The sequence below is a fragment of the Colossoma macropomum genome, unplaced genomic scaffold, assembly GCF_904425465.1.
Source record: "Colossoma macropomum unplaced genomic scaffold, Colossoma_macropomum, whole genome shotgun sequence".
Taxonomy (NCBI): domain Eukaryota; kingdom Metazoa; phylum Chordata; class Actinopteri; order Characiformes; family Serrasalmidae; genus Colossoma; species Colossoma macropomum.
This window is the reverse complement of record NW_023494791.1, coordinates 43203364-43223661: the sequence shown is the minus strand read 5'-3', so window position 1 is coordinate 43223661 and position 20298 is coordinate 43203364. Positions and strand designations below refer to the sequence as shown.

The following is a 20298-nucleotide window of genomic DNA, read 5'->3' as shown; positions in this document are numbered from 1 at the left end:
TTATTCAACTGACCACATGTATAATCATTCACACATAATGCTAGATAAGAAGGGTCAGGACTGTAAAGACACACTAGAACAGGATCATGTAGCTATAGATCCGGAGCAGCTTATTGTGGATGCAAACCGTGCATGCAGTTTCACAGCAGCGCTCCCCTTCAGAGCTTGGACGCTGTTAACTGTGCTGAAGTTGTGTAGAGCTGAGGCCTTTCATTCATTCAGCACCACCCACAGTGTCAGGTCTTGGCGACCTACAGCCTGACAGACAGTTTACAGCATGTCAGTATTATCATTGGTATTCAGTACCAACGTGGCACGCTCACAGCCTCCATTATTGTGGTCCACACATCCTGTCCCTGGGAGACGAAACCGCACAGAGGGGAGCTAAATTTTCAAATGAGCCCAAAGCACAAGGCTAGTCAAGTCTTTAGCACTTATCACAACAACGAGAGCCAGTCAGAGCCAGCCACACTGCCAACTATAGTCTGAAAGATTTATAACAGCGCTGACTATTAACCCTTAGAACTCATAGATAGCGTTCACAATAACAAAAGCATGATGTGATTTTTTATTAAATATTATTATTTCTCATACCACACAGGTATGGATTATAGGTATGCAAATGTCAACAACAGCTGACTTTCATATTTATGCTATTTAAAAAAAAACAGCTGGAAAAAAATGAAAAGAAATAAAATTAGCTTTATTGATGTGTGATAACCTACTGTGTCCACATCATAAAAGTTTGTTCTTTTTACATAAAGCTGAATTTGACATCAGATTTTCACTCCACTCACATGAGCACACCTGATTCTACTTGAACTGAAAACCTTTGCAGATAAGACTGGACTCCCCTGTTCCAGACCCATAGCACTGAGTTGACTTCTCACGGTGGAAGGACGAACAGAAACATCGGTGGATTTTTTCACATGAAGCAAGTGTGGAGCGTGCTTTTCTCCTCTCTCTCAAAGATGAAAGCTTTAAATGCTATTAATCTCCTGGGGCGGTTTTGGAGGTCCACCAAGTCTTGCACGGTTGTTAGTTGTGACTTTCTCTTCCTTACGCAAGTGAATCATCTAATCGTCTAACCACCTTAGAAATATATCCTGAAAAATGACTAAGTTAATTACTGCTTTTACTGATATTGTATAACTGAAGGGTGGTCTCTGACTTTTGCACAGTACTGTGAATAAACTTGCCTTGCCTAAGAGGTAAGAACAATGTTCAAAAGTAAACTGAAAATAAACAATCTGTAAACAAGTATTTGCTCTTAACCCTTGTACGCCATGCGCCCGTCCCCCGGGCCCCGACAGGAGAGCCAGGAGAAAGGTGGGGCCTGAACCTCGAGTGAGGACGAGAGAAGGAGAACCACGAGGGAGTGGTGGATAGCATGCGAGTCCCAATCCCCACCTCCCGGGCACCGCCTCTTGTTCTGCAACGAGGCTGCTAGACTACACCTCATATTAGATCCAGGCTGCTGAGCTGGAGAGCAGGGGTGGTGACGGTGAGGCGGAGCTCCCACTGCCCTTCATGAGAGCCAGCTTGCAGCTGAACGCATTTAACAAGAGCAGAGAGGGGCTCCCGAGTTGTGCAACCATCTAAGTATTGGCCCTATCATCAGGAGATCACAAGTTCGATCCCTGGTGATGCTACAGCCATCCATGGCCGGGAGTCCAAGAGAGCACAACTGGCCTCGCTCTCTCTGGGTGGGTAGGATGGCCCCCCCTTCTCCCCCCATCACTCAGCGCGATGCTAGTCAGCGCAGGCCTTAGCTGACATAACAGATCTGGCGGTTGGCGCTTTCCTCTGAGTGTGCTCATTGGACAGTGTTCAACTGTTCAATGATGTGTAAACGGCAGTTCGAAAAGATGCGGTGGCGCTTCACAGGTCTTGGAGGAAGCCTGTGTTAACCTTCGCCCTCCTAGCGTTGGCAGTATCGTGTGATAGGAGGAGTCCTAACTAGTGGGTGGAATTGGAGATGACTAAATTGGGGAAAAAACTGGGGAAAAATCCCCCCCAAAAAAAAAAAGCAGAGAGGGAAGAGAGGGATGAGGGAGGAGAGAAGAACCGCAAGGTGTAACTTTGAAGCCACTGAAAAGTAGCAAGCATTGGTTTTGTTGTGCTTGTTGGTGTGAAAATAAATTAAAATGGTGCTATACAGAGCCTATTCCAAAAAGCACGTTCTCCATCATTCTGAAACACTTTCACAATGCAAAGAACTCTTTAATCATGCACAGGTTTCTCTGAGTTTTCATTTTCTTTAATAAAGAGCCCTTGAAAAACATCTTTTTAAAGAGTGTACTATATTATATTAAATTAGATCTGCTGGTGCATAGGTTCTGTACACCCTGTATGGATTTTTGTTAGCGATTAAAATATGGTTTCTACAGTCAGCATCGTTACATGACCTATTGTTAAGCTCCTATGACACACAACGCCAAAGGAATAATCATTAAACAAATTACATCGGCCACACATTTGATTACTACAGAAAATTCAGAAAAGAAAACCTACTGACTCAATACACTCATAATAGAACAATGCCCATTGACTTCCATTAAAAATGAGTTTTAAGGCCACAAACATCGAAAAGATTGTACTGCACTGAAAGTATTGAACTGTACAATACAGATGTGCCAGAAAGTGATTAGAATAAAAAATGCTGTAGTGTTCCTTTAATGGTGGCAGCTTGTGCAGCACTAAATTGGAGCAGAACCCCACTTTTTCCACACTTGGGGAAAAACAAATGCTAGTTAAAGATGTATTGAAGCTTGGATGTCAATAAATAGCCTGTTATGATACACCTCTGTCTTTCCTGTATCCTTAAAGCCTGAGCACTCAGCTTCAGCTATCCCGTTTCTCAGAAACCTGATCAGCACTAATAAAGCTATCGTCGCAGACATCTACGGTGTGCGGTTCTAACCATTACAATTTGAGAGAGATGTTTTGTCACTCAGATGGTTCAGATATGCAGGGGCAAAGGTAGACCGCATGCTGCCCATCAGAAATGAGATTACCAAAGGTATTCTGTTTAATCATGTCCGCTACAGGGGAAAAATAAGTGACTTCTGCGTTCACCGAAAATCAAATCAAAGTTAATCTCCTGCTCCCAGAGTCCCACTGTCCAGCCTATTGAGCAGAAGACATCCAATCAGCTGAGAGTGGATGCAGCCAGGAAAGTTAAGCAAGGAGAGACAAGGACTGTGTACCAAACCCCATATTACTCTACTATACTATGCACAGTATACTAATGAATGCACGGTTAATGGTGGTGTACTATTCTAACATAGTAAACAGATAGTAATGTGTGGCTTTAGACGTAGCCAGGCACTGTGGGTAACACAAAAAGTCATGAATGCAACTAAAATAAAAACAAAAAAGCATAAATTCTAGCTTAAATTCTATGCATGTTAAATAAGAAAAAAAGTACAAGAATACAAGAAGATAAAATAACATAAGTATTTATTTAGTTTTTAGGCTAAATATTTTATTGCATATTAACTGAACATTAACTGGACTTATATATTAACTGCAGTGCATTTAATTTAATGTGTGACTGTAGCTCAGTGTTGTATCACTGGCAAAATAAGAATAACAGGAATAAAAATGAAGTGTTTACCCTTTAAAAACTGTAAAACTAATGTGAAATTGTTGTGTTATCAGTGTCTTATTGGTTATCTTAGTGGTGTCATTCGGATTATTTTTGAGAGCTTCACTACACATTTCACAGAACCTTCCGTACCAAGTCTGGATTCTTCTGGCTCCACCATGACTCCTCCCTCTTTTGTTTAAAACAAATAATGGTGCCAAAAAGTGTTCTTTGAAACACCTCAATGCCTTAGTGCCTTATAGGAACCACTTTTGATTTACTAAAGAACCTTTTAATGAATGGTTCGCATTTATGGATGGTTTCTGTAAAGGTGATAGATGAATCTGAAGATTTGCAAGTTTTTAAAGTTTAAAAAAAACTCAATGCAAAGGTTCTACGTTTTTTTTTTCTTTCCTAGAACCGTATGTTCAAGCCAAGAACCATTTAGGAATGTTTTTGCTGACCCTGTCCGTCTTCTAGCTCTGAGGTCCACATTGGATAATCACTACATTTTTTTTGCTTTTGTGTTTTTTTTTAGAAATGCTTTAATGGAGTTCACTTTAAATGTAAGCACTGGGTTTAAGCTGAGACTAATAGCCAACAATACAAATGTTGAAAAAGACCAGTGTGGTTTGAAGCCAAATTTACGCTAACATTTCGTTTTGTTTTAGGGAGCAAGGAGCAGACAGAGACATGCTTTAATGAACGGAAGTTGAACTAACATCCTATCATCTTCGGCTATAATACGTTTCATAGTCATCACACAGTCTTCACAATAGTGACAAATAGCAATTTTTTTGTTGCTGTGTGCAGTGAGCAACATGATAGATGTTTGATCTCAGACATTTCAGTTGAGTTTTGTTTGAGAATCCAGGATATCAGCTGATGCAACAACGGTAAAACTTTTGGTGCTAATTAGTGATGTCCCAATCCAATCCAGTGGCTCGGGGCTGGCCCAGGTATGTTTTCATAGATCAGGTATTAAATAAAATAAGCCTGACCCACTTTCAACCCTGTGTTTCTGTCTTAGAGGTGCTATAAACAGACATGATAAATAACCAGAATCAGAATCAGTTTAAATGTCTGTAAGGTGGAACTATTTTTAAAGTGTAAAATAAAAACATCAGTAAAACAATTAAAAGCATTTAACAGCACATTGGAAACAAAGAGAAAAGAGTAGGTATAGCATATCACTTCACTATGAAATGGTTATTTCACATAAGCAGTCCTGAAGATGTCAGTTCACACTGTATACCACTATGCACACATGAAAACTGAAGTGATCTCATTGAAACATTTTAAAATAACTGGTGGCCAAATCATCAGGAAGGTTAATCAAACTGGATCATAATCAATGAACACACTATGTTTACAGTCACTTTAAAGTAACTGTCACATCAGAATGTCACGTTATGCACATAATAAAATAAAGTGTATCTGACCTAAATTGTGTGGCTGCATATCTACAAAAATACAAAAACTTCTTTGGATCTTTATCAGCCAATACTCAACAATCAGGTATTCGGGAACTCAGGATTGGATCGGAGGGCGACTAGAACACAGTTGCCGCTCTATGTGTGAAATGTTGTGACTCTAGCCGTGTCCCAATCCAGGGGCTGCGTCCCAATTCAGAGGCTGCATTTGAAGGCCGACTGCGTCACAGGCTGTCCCATTTCGAAGACTCCTTCATATGCGGCCGAGAAATGTGTCCTTCTTTTCCATGGCAAAAAAGGATCCAATGGGTGGATCCTTCGCCAGCCAACATATCCTGAGGTTTATTGAGTGGCAGTGAGGATTCGAGAACATGGCAGCGTCAGCAGAGGAGCGAATGGCGGCTGAGGAGTTCACTTTAAATGTAAGCATTGGGTTTAAACTCAGACTAATAGCCAAAGAAACAAATGTTGAAAAAGACCAATGTGGTTTGAAGCTAAACCTACGCTAACATTTTGTTTTGTTTTAGGGAGCAAGGAGCAGACAGAGAGATTTATAAGACTGTGGGGGAATCCACAGCTCTAATAAATAAAAAATAAAAAAATAATGAAACCAAAGTTTCTGGCTCCACCTTTAAATAACTTTAAAAGAACTTGACATGAGCAGTGATTTGTGATGCAGCAGTAAGGGCGGGAACAGCGGTGCTGTGATGCAAACAGTGTTGAGCTGCTAGCGAGCAATGAAGGGTGAAAGGTGAGGGTGAGAAATGCCTGCTGCGAAAACACCTCTCCACAAACATGACCGTTCTGAGATAAATCAAAGTTACTGAAGAATAAAAATGCGTAGTTCAACTGAGGGACCTCCAAAACAGCTACTGTGAAAAAGCGGTTAATATATTAAAGCAATATAATCACAGCATGACATTTAGTCCTTATTGTGCAGGCCTGCCACTACTTACAGTAAGCGTATTTACCTCCCTGCTGCTTCCCATCCATGCTATTAGAATGCAGAGATGAAAGACAATCAAGTTTTCCCTCTTATGACTTTATTTTGACTTCATTTTGTTGAAAACATTGATCATATTAATACTAGCCTGCAGCTTTATATTCTCTCAATAATTCCAGTCAACACTTACATCTAAAGACAGATGCAAGGGGGTTAATGACTGCTGTCATGTTTTATTAAGTTTTGTTTGTTAAGTCAATTGTAAATAATGTCTATTATTGTGGGGGAGATAATGTTTCAAAGATAATAATCATTAAAGTAATTACTATTGCCACGATGAGCATTACTATTGAAACTGTGATTATTTATTTGTTCACAGAGTGTCATATTTTATGGAAATAAGTTCTAGTGAATCACGTTTGAAAAGAGCTGAATTTCATTTAACTGAGTGTGACTCAGAAGGACACAAATTAAGTCATTTTTGCAAGAACAGAAACAAATTAAGCATTCTCCAGTCACCAAACACAGATAGCTGACTATAAATACAAATAAGTCTACGACTGCGTGCAGGGGAAATCAGTTACCAGCCACGAAGATGTGCAGCGTTTGAGGGGGAAAATGAAGGGTCATGGGGACAGAGTTAATCTAATCCTATTCCCCAAGAACCGCGCTGGGCTGAAGTCATTATGGGCTGAGCTTGGGCAGCAGGGGTTGTGTTCCAGAAGCGGAAAGAAACCTGATAATCAGATGATGGATTCCTAGATTTTCAGAGGCTAATAATCAGACTACATGTATATGTACACAGAAGCACAACTGAAAGGTGCCAGTTTAGACGCCAATACATAAGCGAACATATGCAACTTATGAAGTCCTTCATATTCGCCTCATCCTCATCTTACCTAACGTCTTGCTGGTGATGCAGTCACAGACTTTGTCCTATTTTAAGAGTTTAATATGTTATTTGCCATGTTATGCAGCATTCTGCAATGCAGCATGATTCCCTTCAGTCTGATCATTCCGACAAATTTCATGATTTTTTAATCATTTTCATGCTCTTGTTCATCGATGTTCTCAACATAATACGTCATTAAACCACTGTGAATCCCTGTGGCATCAAGCAGTCCTGTAGGTCAGGGATCGGCAACATGTGGCTCCTCTTTTACTACCCTGTTGTGGCTCCACAGCAAAATTAGATTTTTACTTAACAGTAAAATAATCTTTCTTTGCAGTAAAATAAAGCTTATCTGATCGTTCTAACACAGTTTTAACAATAAATGGTCTGGAGTTAATGTTAATTCACCCTTTAACTCTGAAGATCAGTGCACAAACTGCTGGTCTCCATAGCAATGCAGCCAACAATCTCACCTAGCTAGTAGATGTAGATGAACATCAATACTTTGGAAACGAACAGACTTATTTGCATTTATAAGTCGCAAAGCTGAGGTCAGCTTCTTGTTCGAAATTTCCCGTTACCCACCTTAAATGGTGCCACAGTTACATTCTGGCGCCTCAGGCACGGTTTAAGGTGGAACGGGAAAATTCGAATAAGAAGCTGGCGACGGAGAAACTTCAGCCTCATAAAAAATCAAACGTTAAAAAACATTTTAAAAGAAACTGTTCGACTTTTGTAGAAGAGTTTCCTGCCGGAGATGCGAGAAAAGCTGCTATAGCTGAGCTAAAGCTTAAAGCAGAGCAAAGTAAGTCTGTGTTTTCGTTTGTATTGTATTTTTAGCCTATACTAGTTTATTAGTACATACTGAGACATATTTACAGCCAAGATGGTAAAACGGACATAAAATGTTGTGGCTCCCAATGTGGTTTGATTTTTGTTGATTGGACAAAATAGGCTCTTCCTATTATTTGGGTTGCCGACCCCTTCTGTAGGTCAATAAATAGAACCAAGCTTGCATTAGTTTTACCTCGGTTGTCGAACAAAATCAGAATGCAGACTGATTCTGCCTTTATACAGCAAAAAATGGACAACAGTTCCAAGATCGTTAGAAAAAAGGAGTCAAACTGAGGTAAGGCAGATGTACATGTAGATAGCCAGGTAGCCACTTTGTTGACTGTAGCTTTTAAATTGTTGTCCTCCTCATCTGATGAGCCATTTCTGTTGTTCGAGTTCCATTCTCTCTACGGTAATGATGATTTGAACATTACTTACTACAGTCACTACAGTTGCTACAATTATGTGGCTGCAATGAGAGATTTGGCTTCCTAGCAGTGCTGTTATCTATCTGACTTCCTTCTTCATTCACCAGCTAATGATAAAAAAAAAAAAACCTTTTCAAAACATCCCACCCCCAAAAATCCAGCTCCAAAGCAGCTGTAGCTTCTCAAAAGTTCCTCCCATCTTCAAGATACAACATTAGGAAGGAGAGGTTTTGCAGTGCTGCTGTAGGATGCGAGTAAATAAACACTTTAACCAGAGTAGTTGGTGAGCATGCAAGCCCACGGTGGTCACAGTAAAATTGGTCAGCATGTGGAACTGCAGCTTTCTGTGTGCTACTGTTTCTTATCACTGTACATAAGAAGCTCTATGCTGCCTTTATTGTTGGATGCACAGTGACAGTCTCTGAGCGAGACATTCAGAACACAATTCATGTTCTCATTCAGAATTTAGTTTTATGACACTATTAACATAAAGACTTGACTTTAGACTCTGTTAGATAACGAGCGAGAGAGAAAGACAGACAGAGGCAGACACAAACTCGCTCAAAAAATCAGACCCAGCCAAATTCTAAAAACCCCAAAACACAATAATCTCACCTACTGCACTGAACGAACAACAGAACAACACAAACTTCAAAGCTATTTGGCCATAAAATGAGATTATTAGCAACTTAACATCAATTTAAGAGAAGAAACTGAGGAAAATGTTGAGGATGTTCAGACTCAGTGAGCTCAGTGAGTCCAGACTGTGCTCTCACTGTGAGCCTGCAGTGGTGAAGAAAGAGCTGCACTTTCTAACAGAGATTCCTCAGCGTGATTCTATTAGAAATATATTCTATAAGAAAGTGAGCAGCCTCTCCCCCGAGTCTCCACACCGCAGTAACACTGAGAAACTAAAACTCCACTACACTAAAACTCCTGGACATATCAGGAGAGAAGAGCGAGCTGATTACACACGCAGCAAGATTTGTGACAGTCTGTCACAACCTGAGGGACAACCAGAGAGGCAAACCATCAAATTACTGCTGATTATTAACCGATTATTTGGAAACTCTATGAAAACTTACATTTTCACCCTTTTCTTTTATTCTTTGACTATTAATAATCTTATAAATATCCTGTAAACAGTGTTTTATTCTAACCTATATCTGTTGTCTTTATTTTTATTGTTATCTGTAACATTCAATTTTGTTACACTCACGCAAATAAAGCAGTGCTGAACTGAACTGAAAGAGAGAAAGACAGAAAGAGAGCAAAGGAGAGAGAGAGGAAGATAAAAGAAGAAAGACAAAGACAGAGAGAGAGCAAGAGAGAGAGAGGAAAAGAGAGGGAGAAGGGAAGAGAAAGAGAAAGAAAAAGGAAGAGAGCAAGAGAGAGAAAGAGAGAGAGAGAGAGATTGAGAAAAGGAAAGAGAGGAAGAGAAAGAGAAAGAGCAAAAGTGAGAGGGGAAGAGGAAAAGAGAGAGAGAAAGAGAGAGAGAGAGAGAGGAAGAAAAACGGAGAGAGAGAGAGAGAGAGAGAGAGGCTGTCGGTCAGATTTCTGAAAGACAGCAATCTTCCTGTGTCAGCAATTTTACACAGACACTGCAACTCAAGACCACAACCCCACAAATATATATGTGTGTGTGTGTGTGTGTGTGTGTGTGTGTGTGCGTGTGTGTGTGTGTGTGTGTGTGTGTGTGTGTGTGTGAGTGTGAGTGTGTGTGTGTGTGTGTGTGAGCACATGTGGTCATGGCAGTCCTGACCTAAGCTATTAACCTACATAAGTGGAACCCTCTTCGGTCTCAAAGGAAGAAATGAGCCAATTTAAAGCTACTCTGCAGCCCTTCTATACGAGATAAACCTGCACATAACAACATACAAACCTCATACTGACATAATCGCATACTAGATCTGACACGATCATGAAACAAAACTGCCATAAAATTACTGTGATTCATAATTTAACCTTTTTAAGTCTTTTTTGTTCATTCTATGGTTCATTACAGCCATTAGATTACAGTCCTAAAGCGTGGTGTACACACAAGAAGCGAAAATGCAAACAGGGGATGAGTGTGGTTGATAAACACATATCACAGTGAGAGCTGGAGAAATGGGTTACTATAAACTGGCAGCTGACATGAAATTGTACTGGGTCCACATATGAGGGGGCACTCAAATGACGCATTTTTAAACGCAGAATGCACCGCGTCTCATGTTTAAACAGTACCAGGATGTGCTTCCAAAGGGGCAAGTTAACACATCTGATTGACACAAAAGACAGAGACAAGCAACACACATTTTGAAACTGACTTATAAAAACCCTGAAAACTCTTTTTTGACATTCAGTTTGTGCCAGTTCAGTCAATAATGTGTTTTCTGCTTTATTTACATGCAGTTCCCATAACCCAGTGGATGAAAACAAACCCAATTCACATTCTGTTTGCTGTTCATGAACACATGACTGTGAATGCTAATAACTGTGGTCAGCTCAAATAATTGCAATTGTGTAAATATGTAATAATCTGACATATAAATAAGCTTCCCAGAAAAAATTTTATCATGTTGTGTGTTTAAGGTGGTAGTAACTTCAGGCTCGCTGCACGAGGATGATCGGGCTATACATACCTGTAGTGTGTGCGACAGGATTCATAGATTGAGAAAAGGTGGTACAGCGCAGTGCATGTCTTGTTTATTGTGTGGAAAATGGGTCGCAAAGCAGATGTTAATGACTGACAAAAAGGAGTGATTGCATTTCCACAGTGTGAAGGAAGTAGCTGCAGGTGTACTGAAGCGTATGGTCGTACAGGCCGACCAGCAGTGGCAAAAATCCCAGTATACAGGGAATTCTCGTCAGAATTGTGGCCAAAAGACAAAACTGATGGACAGGGACCACTGGTGCATTTCACGGCTTGTGAATAAAAATCGTTTCCCTTCCAGGCAAGAATTGCTTCTAGAAGTCAACGCAGGTCTTTCACAACCAGCTGTTTTTTCGTGGAGGTATTACACACTATTAGGTATGTTTCAGTCACAGGTGACAAATTTTTTGTCCAGTGAGCTTACTACGCTAAAGATAACCTTCACTAAACCACTTAAAGTTTTCACTCCAATATCAGTCTCAACAGGTATACATTTCAATACACCAGAAGGACATTAATGAGGGATATCTTTCTTCACTCTGTGGTCAAGTAATGAAGCATTTCAATTACAATACATTACAAACTTGCTGAAGTTTATGAAAGTGATTAAAGCATATCACTTAATATACATTTTTTGTCACTTGCAGCTCATTGAAACAAGCAGCCTGAAGTGCTTATTCTAATCTTTCAATCTATACCACATGTTTGTAAGTAGAAAATATTTTATTATGATTCAAATTTGATGAAAAAAATATATATGATAATCATCTAATCATTTAAATACTACTGCAAAGTGATGATAATTACTCTAAAATTGTCCATTATCAATTAACAATTAAGCAGTTATTACATTCAAACTTATCAAGATACACCATAAATCAAATTTAATAATTATGTATTTCTATGCATAATTGGGTGAATACATTTAAACACCATAGCAAAATAAAGATAATCAGACATCTGAGTGTTATGTGGGGAAGTATGAAGGATGGTACTTGATACACATGCAAGCAGTTATGGTCCTTCATCGCTGTATGAATGTCTATGAGGCGTGATCAAGGGCAAGAACAAAGCATTCTCAGGTTACTGAGTAAGCTATGGACAGTGCTGCCGGACTCATCATGGTAATTATGGACTCATGTTTCTATCTCATCTATATGTGATTCCAATATAACGGCATTAATGGGAACAATTCACAGCCGCAATCGATACGCGGATGACGCAAACAGGACACAGCGTGATCACTTTCTGATATAAGCTACAGCATCATCAAACTGAATACTTTGGGGAAGACAAATAATACGTGAGGTCGTCTGTACCGTGGAGCAGTTAAAAAAAAGGCACGTCATTCACGTAATCCTATGCTGTATATAAAGTAGCCAACAAAACTATCTTCAAAAATAAATATAGAAATGTATCTACAGAGATATTGGTTATTAGCTCACTATTCAAGAAATGTATTGTTCCTTCCTCTCTAACCATATTCAGGCTTGGACAACAAACTGACCAAAATCTCATCTCAATTTTGAAACTTTGTTGAAACTTAATCTTTAAATTATTAGATAATTTTTGTGTTTGCAAACAGAGATGGTGTGATTTGTGGGCGGGGCTTAATTGGTGACAGAAAGTACAGTAAGTTGTTAGCTGTAGGACTAAAACAGTATGCCCTCTATAGCGTATGTGAATATTATCGAGATCTATTGTTTGCATTAAACTCTTTTTCCGCAGGTTAGGCCATGCTGCAGCCAGATTGCTGTTTAAGGTTGAGCTGTATGTCAGGATGAGAAGGACAGACACAGCACGCATTTAAAAGGGCACCTTCAATGATGGTATTCTATAAAAATGAAGGTCATTTGATTTTCCATTCCCTATTCCGGCATCCAATAACACAACAAGACATTTTCTGTCATTATTCCGTGGATCTTGCCCATTTCACTCCACGTGTTTCTGCTGTTTTTCTACCACCATAATGCACACCCAACTGTCACTGACATAACTGTGACGTCCACTCCAAATTGGTCTATGTTGCAGGTTCTCTGACTTTATAGGGAATTCCACAGCTTTTTCTACATTTCTACATAACTAAATGGTTGAGATGTAAAGAAAGTCATTCGTAGAGGTATGATGTGAAATGATCCATTCTAGAAAAACTCTCACAGTGGTGGTGATAGGAACCAGACGTCTGAAGTTTTTAAACCTCTAAGCTAACGCACAAAAAGTTTTTACATTAACTTGAAAGACAACAGACAGATTTAATGCTGAAAAGACACTAGAGTATTCTTTTAAATATTTAAATAAGTTTTTGAGTGAAAGCAGCCTTAAGGGATATGAGAGAGCTCGTACCTGGATTTTGATGGGCCATGAGAAGTTGCTGACATAGACATAGAAGGTAATATTGGGGTTGGCACGGAAACCAAATCTCTCACAAGAGAAGGTGTTTTTGTAGTCTTTAATGTTGTTCTTGGACACGATGGAGAATTCTTCCCACAACACTGTGCCAACTGTGCGGACATAAAAAAAGAGTGAAATTGCATATGCAGTTATATGTATATGGTTACAATTCCAAAATTCCTCCAAAATACCATGTCCATTATCTGTCAGTATGACCTTTTACTTTATGTGCTGCATCACATGTGAGAATAACTGGAGTTCCAGTGTAGGGCTGTAATACTAATCACAAGAGCTGCAATTTTCATTAAAACCTACAAGTTTTAAGTGGAAATTTTGTAACTAATAAAACGAAGCTTGTGAACTGCCTGTGGATGAGTTAGACCAGGGGTGCCCAATCGTGATCCTGGAGATCTTCCACTCTGCAGAGTTTGGCTTCAACCATAACATACACCACATCCAGCTATTCAACTGCTTAATTTGACTTCATCGACACACAATTTGTAATTTACGCTTCCAAATATGTCTGTTTTATCTTAGTTTCATACATTTAGCAAACCGTGTACAATTATAAGTTTAACAGACACTCAGATCCACATTGACTTGCAATGGAAGGTCAATATAGCATTAGGGGTCCTGCCCAAGGACTCTTATTGATATTGCAGCGACATTCCTGCCTAGATGGGGAACCAACCCATTAATCTTCCATGCACAGGCCGTGTTGTTATCCACTGTGCAATCCAAGCACTCCCAGCAATGCCATCACTGACTGTGGTTTACTTCATTTTAATTACACTTATGTAAATTGCCGGCCCCCATGTATTCTGTATCCATTTGGAGTATTGTGCAAAATTAGAAAAAAAATAAATAAAGGAAGCTGTTCTTGTGCTGAAGAATATTTCGGCCCTGACCTGCCCCCTAGTGGATATAGCTCTTCATCTTCCAGAAACACAAAAAAAAGATACACAAAAGCTAAGCAGATCAGTATATGAATGCACACACATAAACAGCGAGTAATAAAATATTTTATTAAATAATAAAATATCAGTACTTTGACCTCTATGTATCTAAACTACTTTCGCACCCAGTATATCAGGACACTATGTTGTACTGTTTGTTCCTTCTGCCCCTATAATGTACTTCCCCAGCTCTAAAGGTATTCTTGCTCGCAAATCAAGAGAATCAGATAACAGAGTGCTCTTTCCATGGGACAGGGCCAAAGAACATCTGAGTTGATAATGCTGACAATGCAGCTATCTCTGACCACCAGTAAATATACACTTCACTTAATCTACTTATGTTTCCTCAATTACCAATACAGTGGCCACGCATTATTAACTACGGAAATAAAGAGTGGGAAACTGCCAACAGCCAACAGCAAAATAATTAATCATAATATGTAATGGGCTTACCAATAGTCACTATTTGAAAAAAATCCAGCATTTATTCTTAACATAATGCATCTTAATAGTTACTGACTTCAAAGATGTGCAAAATAATGCTGGTGATTTTTCACCCAAACTGTCTTTTAAGACACTATCAAATGTAATATTCTAATGACAAGTACTTGGAGACAGCTTAAGCAAAATTAGCCTGCTCGGTTTATCTGTGCCCAGAAGACATACTGTAATTGTTCTCACATATTCTCCAGCCCTGAAGTTCCTTCAGACTGAAACAAAATGAAAAATCTTGAGCTTAAGATATTACTTTTGCGCAGGCAAAATGTTTATCTTAATTGAAATCGCAAAAACACTTCACAAATGCCCTGACGGATGAATTCAAAATAGCTGAACTGTATTTTGTCAGAAGAGAATAATTTCTATTTTCCCCTTTTTGGTTCTTCATTTTTTCTAAGACAATGTATTGCAAGAATTACAAATGAACAGCTGTGAACACACACACACACACACACACACACACACACACACACACACACACACCGTACCTGCTGAGCCAAAGGACCATGTAATGTTGAGATTGAAGTTGTTTGATGCATTGATAAACATCTCCATGTTCTTATTGGGCTATTGAAATAAATGGCAGAGTAAGAGTGAGAAAAGTTTTAAACAAAAATCTTGTTAATACAATCCCAGCCAAAACCTGCATTAATGACATGGGTTTTAAAATGTTTTTTTATCTATATACACTCTTAAAACAAAAGTGCTAAAAGGGTTCTTGAGCGTGATGTCACAAAAGAACCCTTTTGGGCTTCCCCGAAGACCCTTGAGACCCTCAATGAATGGTTCTTTAAAGAAATATGTTTGGAAAAGAGATGTGCACTTGTCAAGAACCTTTTTAGAGCCTTCACATAATTTAAACGTTCCATACCAGCACCAACAAGTGTTTCCTAGAACCATATGTTCAAGAGAACGTCAAATTTAATAGCTACAGACAAAATATGGTAGTGTATGTTAAATGTACAAGCAGCTCAAATAGCTTCAAAGAAAAACTCATAAAAGCCATATGGTACCACACTGTACTACTATGAACTCATAGAAGATGAAAGACGAAATAGATGAATGACATGACTATTGCTGAATAGCTGAATAATCACTCACCTGATCTGGAGAGGCCATGAAGTTAATGGTTGTATATTGGTGATCATCTTCCTGCAGAAGACTGAAGGTGAAATGGTAGTCTATCAGAAGGTTATCTGGTTTTCAAAGAAAGACAAGAAAACGACAAGAAGCATAAAAGTGTACATATTCAAAAGCTAACACTCCAATGGTCGTTGCAATAAGCATCTCACAATGTAATATAATAAGCATCAAGTACAAGCTTTGCATTCAGATCTGAAATTTTTGTATTTCACCTCTGAAACAGCAGTTGAAGGTCACCTTCTATCTCCATTCCTGAGACAGTCGCTGATTAAAACTCGCAGATGGAAAAGGACTCGATTCTCCATCAGGTCAGTTTTCATGTTAGCTCCACTGACCTTTTATCAGCGAGTGCATTGACTTGCCTTTGACACATCTGCATGCACAGCTGAATAGAACTAGCTGAATTATGTGCATTATTTCACACTGTGTAGGATTTTAACTGAGCAAGCATACTGGGCTAACAGCAGTGAGAAGGAAGAATACTGTCAATAAAAAACTGGAGCTTAAGTGATACCATATGCACATTCGGTGTCATATCACTGCTGTCGAAAGAAAACCTTGTATCTCCATTTTGGTCATTTTTCATAATTTGGCATAATATCTGTTACCCTTTATACTATGTAAATTTCATGATGAATGGACTAAAAGAAATGACCCAGAATTACTTGGGGAAAAAGTCTGGTTCCTTTGATTTACATTAAAAGTAAAGCATGTTTTTTCCTTCTCCTGTAAAGTTACCATTTTGGAGAAATGTTGCGATATGTTGGCTATAATTCTACGGAAAAGTGGACCTTCCCTGCAGTTCTGACCTTAAAAGACCTGTGATATTTTGTTATTTTTGTAGTTGGTGAAATGCCCTAACAAGGACTCAAAGTCAAAATCAGCCCCAACAACAATGTAGCAGATTTCCCCTGTGTCCATTTTCCCAAAATGTCAATGGGAAATCTAAAATATGGTTATTAAGGACTCCAAATACAGATTTTGCTACATACATGCTACTAGCAAGCTAAAAGTTTAACAGTTTGCTTAAGTTTGGGCACCCCTGGCCAAATGATATTTTTCATTTCTGAAGTGAACAGAACCTAATAATAAACCTCTGCAGCAAACAGCTTTTAAAAATAAAATTTTTAAAAGTAGCGGCCAGCCTCCTTTCAGCTTCAGTTTCTTGACTCTGTCAGATTTGCTGATATTTAGTGAAATCTATTCTTCTATCTACCCCTGTAATACTTCCATGAAATGTTGGCAAGGTGTTCCTTTCATCAAATGCTGCTCCTTTTTTTCTCCAAACACACCCTCGGCGATTGTGGCCGAAGAGTTACATTTTTGTTTCATCCGTCTGCAACACTTGTTTCCAAAATGTCTCTAATCTAGAGGTTTTTTGCAAACTTTAGATGTAGACGTTTGTGATGAAATTGCAGGTAAGGTACTTTTGCATGCAATTGTATTATAGCAACATACCATTATAACATTATTATATAACAACACCAGCTCAACAAATTGTAGTCTACCACTGTTTGTAGCTAAACCCACTACCAAACTTGACATAGCTTGCTGCTTTTCATGAGCTACTGAGTGTTAGCCATCACAAATTCCTATTCTAACTATTTAAAGCCCCAGGCAATCTAAATCCATGTTTTATTTCTAGGAGGGTTAATCTTGCTCTTGCAGGTATAGATATGCAAAGTATGTACTGTGAATAACTTCCCAATGTTCACTAAATGGCAGATGCTTTTTGTAAACATTCTTCTTTCAGTGTAAAACAGGTGGTCTTAATCTTGGGTAGCACTTATAAGATGTAGTAACTTCACCAATCACAATTCTTATGTAGTTCCTCCCACCTGTGTTTGAACAGAGAAACTTCCCAAGTGGAAGCTAACAACCAAGTGAAAGCTAACCTAGCAAGCATAACAGCTATCAAGCTAGCTCATCCTGCCATCCATCTGTTCATTCGTTCATCCAGCCAAGACAGCATTCCCTGGATGCACATCCAGCAGCAAAGTAAATAAGAACCTTACATTCTTTAAGACGCTGCCATGTAAAAGCTGGATAATGTTTTTTTCGTGGACACAGTGAGGTTTATGACACCAACTGCACATGTAGAGCCTGTTTCACTCATTTCTCCCTGTTCGCACTGTTGTCTTTAGTTTCGCTTGAGTGGCATAGCAGGCTGGGAGTTTTGGATTAAAGGATGTCAAGCACATATGCTCATTAGAATATGAGGACCATGCCCTGTAATAACTGGGGTATGCAGGCAAGCTCAGAACTCAGCTAATTTACACAGAGAAAAACGCAAAGATCAAGGCCAAACACAGAAGTAAAAGTAGGAGTTGTAATCAGTCCATAGTTCATGGTTAACAGTGGGCACAGCTTGAGCGAGAGTGGGCCAATACAAAATGGGAGAGTCCATGTGCTGACTCTGCAGAGGTGGAAGCCAGGGTGGTGCTGGAGTGAGCCAAGACAGAAGACGGCAGGTCCAAATGAAGTCTCCGGTTCTCAGATAGGTACCATAGGTCTTATTAGCAATAGCGTTTTTTATATTCAACCTTTGCTGGATGTTTAATACAAGACTTAATTTTCAAATTATTCTTTATATAAACATGTTTAATATTTTACAGTGTATTCCCTGAGACTTTTAACAACCTAGATATCAAGACATTCAAGGAAAAAAGTACGTAGAATAACGACAGGCTTTGAAACTCATAACCACAGAGAGAAGGGGCAATTTTTGAAAACGCTGTTTATTTTATCCCAAGAGAAAAACAGCTTTGACCCAGGGCTCGTCTAGGTGCTAAGAGCGTGACACATCCTCAGAGATCTATTTAACCATTTTAAACCTCATCATTCTGACATAAAGCCCTGGTTTAAACCTGGTCCTTCAAAAGAATATTAGTGAGGTACAAAATCTATATGACAGCCCATTTCCATTTCCACTGGGAGGAACTGTTGTTGATTTTAATGAACCTAAGTATAGCCATGGCTGTCCAGGACGAAGGTCTTCTGCCACATTCCACAGAAGCCGTAAGTGACTCCGTTTGAGAAGTGAAAAGAGCAAGCGAGACGAAAGGAAATCGTGTCTGACAAATACTTTAACTGTGTTTTGTTCACCAGCCATGCAGAGTTAGCGGCATTAGCCCAGATCAGATCAAAGGCACCATCCCTCTCTCTCGCTTTTTTTCCTCCCGCTGTCTCTCTTTTTCTTGTTCTGTTTCTCGCCTCAAGCTGACAGCATTGCTTTGTTTATCCCAAAAGGGTCTTCAGTAAACTTCAGAGAGTTTTTTCGTATCCCATAAAAGGGACACACAAGCAGAAGAAAATCCAAAGGGGGGATTATAAGGGTTTTTCAGGGTGTTAAGTACAGTTGTTTATTGCTTGGGTTTATACTTGAAGGTGGCTCACTGCCCACCCTTTAAGGCCCTGCTGGGATCACAGTCATATGTATGCGTGCGTGATGATGAACGTAGCAGTGTTTATGCTACTGTGACCCAGCGTTCATGAGCGGTGAAGCTATATTTACACTCCAGGTATAAGTGTGTGAGTATAAGTTCTAACACTATTTCTCGTGTGTGTATATATATATATAAATGAGAGTGTGAACAGTGAAAATCACCAAATCCAACATTTAAGGGATGCATGATAAATATGCAACCGATCTATTGCATGCCGATAACTGTAAAAATGTTGTTGAGGATGCTGAGGATACACCCAGTGAATGTTGTTCAGCACATTTGTGTTCCCTCTGTGTAAACATTTTTAATGTTTTCATATTTTTCCACTAGGTCATATTCAGTCTTTCAAAATATAGAGTGACTTGGAAGTTCTAACTGCAATGTATTCTTCTGCTGTGCAGCACTTAGCTACATGGGTAAAACTTATTTATTTGTTTATTTTATAGTTGATCAAGTTAGTTGTTCCAAAATTAACATTGTTTGCTGTTGTCAGTTAATTAATAACACCCATTTTTTTAGGGATTCTTATTTTTAATAACCTGCTGTTGTGCAGAGCTTAAGATAAGAGGTGTGCCAAATTATGCAAAATGCCTACATAACGTAAAACATTAAAATAATGAATGTCAATTTGTCAGTTTAAGATATCAGTATCAGTTACAAATAGGGGATAATCATACTGTCCTAGAAATTTCATATTGGTGCATCTCTAGACATTTTCAATTCTAATTTAGGCATCCAATGTACACGTAGCTGAAGGGATTACTCAGACTTGACACATCGCAAATTGCTGCTTTGTACTGCGCCTGTCCCAAGATGATTGATGCTTGAAACTACTTAATTACGAGTACAACCTGTAAATCAAATCTGCAGAGAAATCTTTCTATACGGCAATCTAATGCAGACAAAACATGATGATTACTAAAACAAAATTACTTCTAAATGAAATTAGTTCTCCGGTTATTACACGACAAAGTACAAGCCAAATCACCTTTATCAGACGTGGGACAGAAAAGCCTAGATCATTTTGATTTCCTCTGTCAACACTAACATTCTGTGAACAACCACTTTTGAACTCATTCATTCAAAAAGAGCAAGCAAATCTAAATATCA

At 38.9% G+C, this 20298-nt stretch overlaps 1 protein-coding gene across 1 annotated transcript in view; it reads right to left on the bottom strand.

Moving 5' to 3' along the window:
* The window catches only part of atrnl1a (attractin-like 1a), a 370723-nt gene that overhangs the window by 183981 nt on the left and 166444 nt on the right, over nucleotides 1-20298 (bottom strand). The window contains 3 exon segments of the mRNA XM_036575121.1: nucleotides 13098-13255; nucleotides 15088-15166; nucleotides 15701-15795. Coding sequence (XP_036431014.1) covers nucleotides 13098-13255; nucleotides 15088-15166; nucleotides 15701-15795 — 332 coding nt within the window.